Source organism: Oncorhynchus mykiss, chromosome 1 (assembly GCF_013265735.2).
Source record: "Oncorhynchus mykiss isolate Arlee chromosome 1, USDA_OmykA_1.1, whole genome shotgun sequence".
NCBI classification, from domain to species: Eukaryota; Metazoa; Chordata; class Actinopteri; order Salmoniformes; family Salmonidae; genus Oncorhynchus; species Oncorhynchus mykiss.
In genome coordinates, this window is record NC_048565.1 from 59338432 (window position 1) to 59348482 (window position 10051).

At 41.5% G+C, this 10051-nt stretch overlaps 2 protein-coding genes across 3 annotated transcripts; one reads left to right on the forward strand and one right to left on the reverse strand.

Annotated features, from left to right (window-relative positions):
• Positions 1 to 2107: 2107 nt before the first annotated feature.
• On the forward strand, positions 2108 to 3845 carry si:ch211-217g15.3 (uncharacterized protein LOC368914 homolog). The gene is made up of 4 exons (XM_021606217.2): positions 2108 to 2228; positions 2364 to 2430; positions 2548 to 2585; positions 2819 to 3845. The coding sequence occupies exons 1-4, from the start codon at positions 2221 to 2223 to the stop codon at positions 3489 to 3491; spliced, it is 786 nt and encodes a 261-aa protein (XP_021461892.2). The 5' UTR covers positions 2108 to 2220; the 3' UTR covers positions 3492 to 3845.
• A 45-nt stretch (positions 3846 to 3890) lies between these two features.
• fuom (fucose mutarotase) lies at positions 3891 to 9806 on the reverse strand. Of its 2 annotated transcripts, none has more exons than XM_021606236.2 (6): positions 9613 to 9806; positions 5260 to 5328; positions 4877 to 4947; positions 4686 to 4784; positions 4533 to 4628; positions 3891 to 4161 (listed from the first exon to the last, which is right to left on the reverse strand). In XM_021606236.2, the coding sequence occupies exons 1-5, from the start codon at positions 9695 to 9697 to the stop codon at positions 4569 to 4571; spliced, it is 384 nt and encodes a 127-aa protein (XP_021461911.1). In that variant the 5' UTR covers positions 9698 to 9806; the 3' UTR covers positions 3891 to 4161; positions 4533 to 4568. The 2 variants fall into 2 exon arrangements, with proteins under 2 accessions (XP_021461911.1, XP_021461903.1); XM_021606228.2 differs by having other exon boundaries at positions 3899 to 4161; positions 4533 to 4606; positions 9613 to 9805.
• Between the last annotated feature and the right edge of the window lie 245 nt (positions 9807 to 10051).

Consider the following 10051-nt stretch of genomic DNA (forward strand, 5'->3'; position numbering starts at 1 on the left):
TGGAGTGCAATAGAGATTGCATCATCTGTGGATCTGTTTGGGCAGTATGCAAATTGGGGTGGGTGTAGGGTTTCTGGGATAATGGTGTTGATGTGAGCCATTTTTGCGACTGGACTTAAAGAAACTTTCAAAGTTCTTGAAAATTTCCGTGTTGACTGACCTTCATGTCTTAAAGTAATGATGGACTGTCATTTCTCTTTGCTAATCTGAGCTGTTCTTGCCATAATATGGATTTGGTATTTTACCGAATAGGGCTATCTTCTGTATATCCCCTACCTTGTCACAACACAACTGATTGGCTCAAATGCATTAAGATGTCACGCCCTGGCCATAGAGAGGCTTTTATTCTCTATTTTGGTTAGGCCAGGGTGTGACTAGGGTGGGCATTCTAGTTTCTTTATTTCTATGTTTTCTTCGTTTTTTTGCTGAGTGTGGGTCCCAATCAGAGACAGTTGTTTATTGTTGTCTCTGATTGGGGATCACATATAAGTTGTCATTCTCCTTTTGGTGTTTGTGGAATCTTGTTTTTTGTTAGCTCTCTGAAGCCTGCAGAACGTGACATTCGTTATTCTTTTGTTGTTTTTGTCTGGTGTTCTGAGTAATTAAAGAATCATGAACACTTACCACGCTGCACCTTGGTCTCCTTCCAACGACAAACATTACATAAGAAGGAAAGAAATTCCACAAATTAACTTTTAACAAGGCACACCTGTTGATTGAAATGCATTCCAAGTGACTACCTCATGAAGCTGGTTGAGAGAATGTCTAGAGCGTATAAAGCTTCCATCAAGGCAAAGGGTGGCTATTTGAAGAATCTCAAATATATAATATATTTTGATTTGTTTCACACTTTTTTGGTTACTACACGATTCCATATGTGTTATTTCATAGTGTTGATCTCTTCATTATTATGCTACAATGTAGAAAATAGTCTAAATAAAAACCTTTGAATGAGTAGGAGTTCTAAAACTTTTGACCGGTAGTTTACATGTAGGTAGAGTTATTAAAATGGCTATGCATATATGACAACAACAGAGAGTAGCAGCTGTGTAAAAGAGGGGGGTCAATGCAAATAGTCCAGGTAGCCATTTGATTAGATGTTCAGGAGTCTTACAGTTTGAGGGTAGAAGCTGTTTAGAGTCCTCTTGGATCTAGACTTGGCGCTCCGGTACCGCTTGCTGTGCGTTAGATTAAATGAATTAAATGTCAGGAATGGTAAAAAACTGAGTTTGAATGTTTTTGGCTAAGGTGTATGTAAACTTCCGACTTCAACTGTATCATACACATTTGAGTGTCCCGGACTTACATTTACATAAAGTCTATGAGACCAGGCTGGTGGGTGTGCTTAGGGGGGGTTGAACTATGTATGTTTGTGTGTGTGTGTAATTAGCTCCAGTGACACAGTGGTGAAGGCTGCTAGAAGATTAGACCATGGTAACATCAGATAGCATAGTAGATGGTTAATGATTCATCTCACTGTGTTGTTATGCTGACATACAGAATCTGGGCTAGGCTTGCTGGCCCCAGTGTGTCAGACAGAAACAATAATATCAATAATATCAATATTAAATTCAACTTCAGCAGCAGTATGTCAGACTTGTATAAATTACTTCATATTTCCAGAATACAATCCATTCCGCACGTAAATGTGTAACTATTTTGTCCCTGTGCGTTGTCATTTAAATCCATCACAGATTAAGAACAGTTAGAGCCTCTTTACTGTGTAGCATTGGTGATGGCAAGGTTAAAATGTCGCTTATGACTTCCTTTTCCACATGACGACTTCTCATAGGGTATACACTAAACTAAACAGCCTATTCAAATTTCATAGCCAAACAACCCAAACATTCTTTATTTTGACCTTTATTTAACTAGGCAAGTCAGTTAAGAACTAATTCTTATTTCCAATGACAGCCTAGGAACAGTGGGTTAAGTGCCTGTTCAGGGGCCGAAAGACAGATTTGTACCTTGTCAGCTCGGGGATTTGAACTTGCAACCTTTCAGGTTACTAGTCCAATAGTGTAACCACTAGGCTACCCTGCTGCCCCAACATGACAGCCAACATGACTAATAATACTGAATAACTAGGTGAGTTCAAAGGTCGAAATCAGAGTTTATTATACAACCTTTGATCTATTGTGTGTCAGGACAGGTGTGTGTGTATCACCCAGACTATTATATCAGCTGAGAAACACACGAAGAACACTTCACAGAGACATCATGTTCAGGTAAGAACCTCTTCCTGTACTTTGAGAGGAAAACCACTGCCATATAGTACAGAACACAGTGAATCAGTTGTCAGTTAATCAGGTTAATAATCATCATCAATAGTCAGTTGATCATCATGTCTCTCTTCCTCTCAGAATTTATGTGTTGATCTGCATCTCTCTACTGGTTTATGGCAACTCAGCCAAGCCATACAAGTCCTGGGTACGTACCGTAGACTGCATAAATATAACTTTACTTCAATTTATGTACTCGCCTCCCTTCAGTGTACTAGGTACATTTTTTCTCCTATGCACCAGTCTTCTGTTCTCTCTCTTGCAGGATAAAGTGGCTGAGTCTGCAGTCCAGGAGACTCTGATGTGAGTCCTCTCTGTTCTGTTATCGTTTGGTTCATATATAATAAAATATTCAGACCTGTGCAGAAAATGTGTATCGACCTAAAGCCGGGATGCAATCTAATCGCGCCGTTTACCTTGAATGTGATTTCCACAAACGCGGTAACATTGTCCACAGCATTATACAGATTGAATCCCGGCCTGCGTTTCCCTCCCTCCACCCAGTAATAATGCTTCACTGTTCACTCCCTCTTTAGGTCTGAAAAGGAGGTGATGTTTGATCTGGGACTGAAGCAGGTGGAGGCTCCCGAAGACATGGACATCACTAACAATGACATCCACCCTGTCATGCCCATCTGGAAGAACATGAGAGGGGGAGGTGGGAAGAGAAAGAAGGTAGAAAAAGAGGTAGTCCAAGGCAGATACTCCACAACCGAGGAGGACATGGATCATCTATACCACCCATCCATGGAGCAGACCCATGATGCTGACCTGGCCAGAGCCCGATCTCAGCCAGAGGACACCTTCGTTGGGATGGCCATCCAGACAGAGCCCCTAGAGGAGGATAACACCAAGTACTACCAGGAGGCTGGGATAGATCTAGATAACATCTCTCATCTCTTCTCAGGCCAGGTGGATCCACGGCACCCTGAACAGGACTGGGACGAACTCTACCATCCAGAGATGAAGAGGGGAGAAGGGCTGTACCAAGTGGACGTGCCTCACCAGGGGGAGCTCTCTGCTGTAGGGGCAGAGGTCAAGGGTCATAGTGAGCCAGAGGAAGACAGGGATGACCTCTACCATGGTGACCGGCCTGTACCTGTTCAGGTGAATGGGAGTGGCCAGGACAGGCAGCAGTCTGCCGATCGGCCCTCTCAGAGGATGTACAGAGAACCAGAGGAGGACCTGGATTACCTCCATCATCATTAATTAAACACCTAAGACCCATGATATCTGCCCCCTAACTGACTGTCAGCTCTACAGTCAGCTACAGCTCTACTGCATCCAATCAAATACTGGTTATGATGAGAAAAATAATTATGCTAATGATGAAATCATTTATTTCACTGATGGTAATATGGTTTTGAGAATTTTTGTTGAGAATTTCAAAATTAATTGTTTGGTTAAAAGCTGTACATACAGCAATGGGTTAAATGCACATCGGAGTGACTCTATAGAAGTCTATAAACTAACACTGTATGGATCTAACCGTTTATTATATGTTTAGTAACCAGTACTGTATAAGTCGATCTTCTAAGACATTAAAGACACTTGTAACCTCTACTGTAATGTCTGTCTTACATCTACATAACAAACATTCACATGGAATACGAATAGAAAAATCACTAAATTGTTTATTTACAATTGATACATTGCATTTTAGATTTCAGATGGATCTTGACATCAACATTAAAATAATATATTTTTTTAAACTAGATGTTTCTCAGAAACATGCAAACTCAAATTCTTAGGTAATTTGTTAGGTAATGCAAAATTTGGTTGTGCCCCGTCGATAACATTAATTGTTGTGTGTCAATCTAGTAGTTCACCCGGGATGACTCCCTTCTTCAGTATCAGGCACCCATAGAGAGCTGTCTCCCTGTTTATAGAGAGAGAGGGACACAGTAAACACACACACACAAAACTAGAGAGATACCTAGTCAGTTGCACATCTGAATGAATTCAACCGAAATGTGTCTTCCACCATTTAACCCAACCCCTCCGAATCAGACAGGTGCAGGGGGCTGGCTTAATTGTCGTCATCGGCGGCCTAGGAGCAGTTGTTGTTGGGTGTTAACTGCCTTGCTCAAGGGCAGAATGGCCGATTTCTCCACCTTGCCAGCTGGGGGAGACCTTTCGGTCACTGGCCCAACGCTGTTAACCGCAAGGTTACCTGTCACCCCATTTATCTACACTGATACACACACACACGGACACGCACACACAAAGACAGAAAAACCTGAATCTCACCCAGTTGCTACAACAGCAAAGGCTTTCTTGGCTCGTTCATAGAATGCAAATCTCTCCACCTTCTCTAGAGGAGCCTGGACACAGAACACACAATAACTTTCCTCGACATATAAGTATGTGTGTGTGCGCACGCGTTCACCCCTATCCACTCACCTGTACCCCAGCATGTGCCAGCTTCTGTCTGAAGATATCCCATACAGGAGTGGCTAGTCCCCTTTTTTTGTCACTGTCCACCAACTCCATCACGGCAGCCTACACACGCAGATGCACACAAAACAATTGGTCACTGTCCAGCTTGCTTTCCAGATGTGACATATTGACATTTCCAGTCGCTGGGGACCTACCGGGCTGGGAACGTAGGTATCCAGGGGCAATAGCTTCAAAATGGCCTCCAAAAGCTCAGCAGCCCCGAGACCTGCAGGAAAATCACAGAGACTGACCATATGATACAATACAACACACACTCGTTAGCATCGTGGCAACACTGGCAAGGAAACAAAACAAAAAGCAGATTTAACTTCTTTAGGAAAACAGCCCTAATGTTGGAAACAAACAATTATTTAGTTATTATTTTCCATGCTATAGCAAACAATATTTTACATACATCGTGTTTTCATTTTTGCCAGGGGAAAAAAATATAAGTATACTACATACCGGTACTACACAGCATAAGTATCCAGTGTTTTTTCTGTTCCCCTGGTTAAGTAAAGGTTAACTATACACCTACCATCAGCTCGGATCTCAATGGGACCGCAGGTGCAGGTGGAGGAGGTAGGGAAGTTTGTATCAGCCAGAACTGTAACGAGACAATGAATTCAAATATATCAATGTATCTCTTTATTGTCCTTGTTTGAGACTTCAATCTGTAACCAGGAGTTTGAGTTGAGAAATGAGTTGACACATTTTTTTTTTTAAACAGAAGTTGCCAGATTGATTGGATGGGAGATAATTGAAAACTGTAATGACTTCTATTTACTATTGCATACATGTATACACGATCCCAATTTTAGCTTCAAGACTCCGGCAACTTGAAAAAACAATATGCTGATTTATTGTTACATTGTATTGTTACATTAAACCATATCACGTGCTGTAGTTTAAAAACTCAGTGTGGATAGTGCTAAAACAATGATGTCATATTTGAATTCTGCCATCTTTATACACATTCAACATTACCATAGGTTACATGTGGTAAATGTGGATTCCTAGACCTGTACTGACACTAGGGATGGGGAAATGAAGCTTCCTGAAGCATTTAGGCATTATTGCCAATTGTGTCGAAAATAAGTTAATTAATGCTTTAATCAACACAGTGTTTAGTTTATGAAGATTCCCATGAGCTATTGCACATTCCTGGGGTCCACAAAAAAAACGTACACATATGACAAAGTATAGAACAGAAATAGACGAGATCGACATAAAATATTACATTAAAGTGGCACCTGCTGGTCAAAGGAATTAAGTGCAGCCAAATTATTATAGTTGCCTTCCCACACGCCGTCGTTAAGTGCGAAGCGTAGCCTTTTTGATTTCTACCGAAACCAGAGATATTAGAGAAATAAGAGATAGGAATCTATTGGAAAAATAGATGGAGGAACTTATAGCGCTGGACAACGAATGGAGAAATGTATAACGCCCCACCCTGCGCCCAATTGACTCCTACACAATCTTTGAAGGAGCGCACTCCTTGTCCCAAAGAACCCAGAATGCACCGCACGGCCCGACGCATGGGCAACATACACTATCAGCGATAGTACGAATCCAATGGAAATTCCCATCTCCTCAAAATTATCTTTGCCGAGAAACAAATACCAAAAGTTTGCTCGATTAAACCAACATTCGGACGTAACTGATCATGAGCCTCTGATAACGCGATTACATGCATCGGCACCAGGGTTGCCATGTCAGTGCTTTTACCTAATATTTGGCCTATATAAAATGATGTCGGGGAGAAAAATATATTGGTTGCGGTTTGCTGGTTTTTGGGATACTTCTAAATTGCACCAGCTGCCATGGAATCTCTTAAAAAATATATATAAATATATATATATATACAGTGCCTCCAGAAAGTATTCATACCACTTGACTTTTTTCCACATTGTTTGGTTACAGCCTTATTATAAAAGGGATTAAATGTATTTCCCCCCCCCCCCCCCCCTCATCAATCTACACACAATACCCCATATTGACAAAGCAAAAACAGGTTATAATTTTTTGCAAATTTATTTAAAAAAAAAAGTGAAATATCACATTTACACAAGTATTCAAACCCTTTACTCAGTGCTTAGTTGAAGCACCTTTGGCAGCAATTACAGCCTAGAGTCTTCTTGGGTATGACGTCACAAGCTTGGCACATCTGTATTTGGGGAGTTTCTCACATTATTCTCTGCAGATCCTCTCAAGCTATTTCAGGTTGGATGGGGAACGCTGCTGCACAGCTATTTTCAAGTATCTTCAGAGATGTTCGATCGGATTCAAGTCCGGCCTCTAGCTGGGCCACTCAAGGACATTCAGAGAGTTGTCACAAAACCACTCATGCGTTGTCTGGGCTGTGTGCTTGTGGTTGTTGTCCTGCTGGAAGGTGAACCTTCGCCCCAGTCTGAGTTCCTGAGCACTCTGGAGCAGGTTTTCATCAAGGATCTCTCTGTACTTTGCTCCATTCATCTTTGCCTTGATCCTGACAAATCTCCCAGTCCCTGCAGCTGAAAAACATCCCCACAGCATGATGCTGCCACCACCATGATTCACTGTAGGAATGGTGTTAAGTTTTCTCCAGAGGTGGCGCTTTGCATTAAGGCCACAGCGTTAAATCTTGGTTTCATCAGACCAGAGAATCTTGTTTCTCATGGTCTATGAGTCTTTAAGTGCCTTTTTGCAAACTCCAAGCAGGCTGTCATGTGCCTTTTACTGAGGAGTGGCTTCCGTCTAGCCACTCGACCATAAAGGCCTGATTGGTGGAGTGCTGCAGAGATGGTTGTCATTCTGGAAGGTTCTCCCATCTCCACAGAGGAACTCTGGAGCTCTGTCAGATTGACCATCGGGCTCTTGGTCACCTCCCTGACAAAGGCCCTTCTCCCCGATTGCTTAGTTTGGCCGGGCTCCCACCTCTTGGAAGAGTCTTGGTGGTTCCAAACTACTTCTATTTAAGAATGTGTGTTTTTGGGGACCTTCAATGCTGCAGACATTTTTTTGGTACCCTTCCCCAGATCTGTGCCTTGATACAATTCTGTCTCGGAGTTCTATGGACAATTCCGTCGACCCATGACTTGGTTTTTGCTAAACAGATAGGCTAATGTGGCTATAATATGCCACATAATCTTTCTGTTTATTATTTATAAATTAGCAAACATTTATAAAAAACTGTTTTTGCTTGGTCATTATGGGGTATTGTGTGTAGTTTGCTGAGGATTTTGATTAATCCATTTTAAAATAAGGCTGTAAGGTAACAAAATGGGGGAAAAGTCAAGGGGTCTGAACACTTTCCGAAGGCACTTTATATATATACAGATAGTATGCAATTGTTTTTCTTTATTTGTACTATTTTCTACATTGTAGAATAATAGTGAAGACATTACAATTATGAAATAACACATATGGAATCATGTAGTCACCCCCCCAAAAATGTTAACCAAATCTAAATATATTTTATATTTGAGATTCTTCAAAGTAGCCACCATTTGCCTTGATGACGGGGTAGCACACTTAACCTACCTGGAGCTGGCAAACAGATTCAATAAATAGCCTATAACTTTTGTGTATGGTTGTTGTAGCCTTGTGTTATATTATGCAACAATTAATGGCCATGTTCAGTTAATTAAATTGGAAGTTATCAAAGATCTATCGCAATTGCCGCCGATCAATTGTTAGAAGGCATTAGATTGAAGGTCAGTCAGATTAGGCTACAGGTAAAACATATATATAACTAACACTGGCAATTGGGAAACATAAGCACTTCTTACCTCTAAATCGCCAAGCTATTCATATTGAATAAATGTGTGTTATTTTGAACTACGCAAGCAGCTAAATCGTTCAGTTCACAGCTTGCCTACATTTTGCCTAGGCTACCGTAGACTATCCAAAATAAGATGTAGGCCTATTAGAGGCTAAAGGCTACCTGCATATATCTAAGCAAACCATGGCAAAGTTGAATTACAATCATAAACCTAGATTTTAGTCTGTAGCCTATGCCTATTGAAATGGCAGGTCAATCTCGCAAATGGGCCATTTATAAATGTTTTGCAGTCTTAACATCTGGCACATAATAATTGCAGAATTGCCAGAAAATAGCCCAACATTCGTTTTAAAAAAAAAAGTTCATCCAAGTGTTTCTTGCTCAGAGATTTGGAGATCCTCTGTCCAATTTTCATCACTCAAACTCCTGTCGGATTTATCTATATTGCGCAAAGGAGATGCATTTACAATTACAAAACCGGGGCCGAGCCCTGAATGCTGCTTGGATAAAAGCTGTGGTATATCAGACCGTATACAATGGGTGTAACAAAACAAAAGTTACTGTTCTAATTACGTTGGTAACCAGTTTAAGCAATAAGGCACCCTGAGGTTTGTGGTATCTGGCCATTACACCGGGGCTAACGGCTGTAGAGAGTCACCCTGCATTGCGTCCCGCTTAACAGCCCTTATGGATGTCGATTTAACTCGTTTGACTGCAATGATTAAGCAATAAGGCACAAGGGGTAAGGCATATGGCCAACGAGTTAAATCGACATCCATTGACGGAAAGTCATCGGGCGAGTTTAACAATGGCCAATTGTCCTCTTGCGACATATTCAAATGTCTTTATTACGACATGTCATAGTTCACAATAATTCATATTTTGATGAAAACATAATTTTGCTTCTAACGTCCTTACAAGTTACGTCGAGATTCCTTAATAATTGTCTCGATAACGTTATGGAAAAAGGGTTTATTGTATACATGTGTCCGTTTTCAGACCCTGTGCGCGGGTTTGTGTGGTCATTGTCTTAGAACTTGTGGCTGTACCTGGCAACGTTCACAGACCTTCACTGAACCAGCAAGTTCCATGTTCGCCCTTACGAGCGTAGCTAGCTGATTTATTTACCCAGTTCGTCTCCGTGGCCCATCTTGGCCAGGGCATACAGCAGCTCTGGCGACAGAATGGACGGTATTCCTTTTAGAATAACCATAGTAGCAGGTTCGATAACACAGGCACTTCACAGAAGGAAAAATACGACCAGGAAGTAAGTCATGAGATCAGAGTGCTTGTAGGCTATTTGATTAGTCTAACACAGGAAGCCGAACTACAGTCAGTGAGGGCACACCCCTCTTCAGGGGCGGACTGGGGCAAATATTCAGCCCTTGCATTTCAGCCACAACAACCCACATAACCGCGAGCGCGCACCCCCTACTACTTACACATACAGGCAGTAATGCTACTGAAACATAACCTAGGCAACCATAGGACAGCATGTCTATGTCCAAATATCAGAGACTGTTACCATGGTTATTCCACAGAAATCAGTCTGAAAGAAGTCACTGTA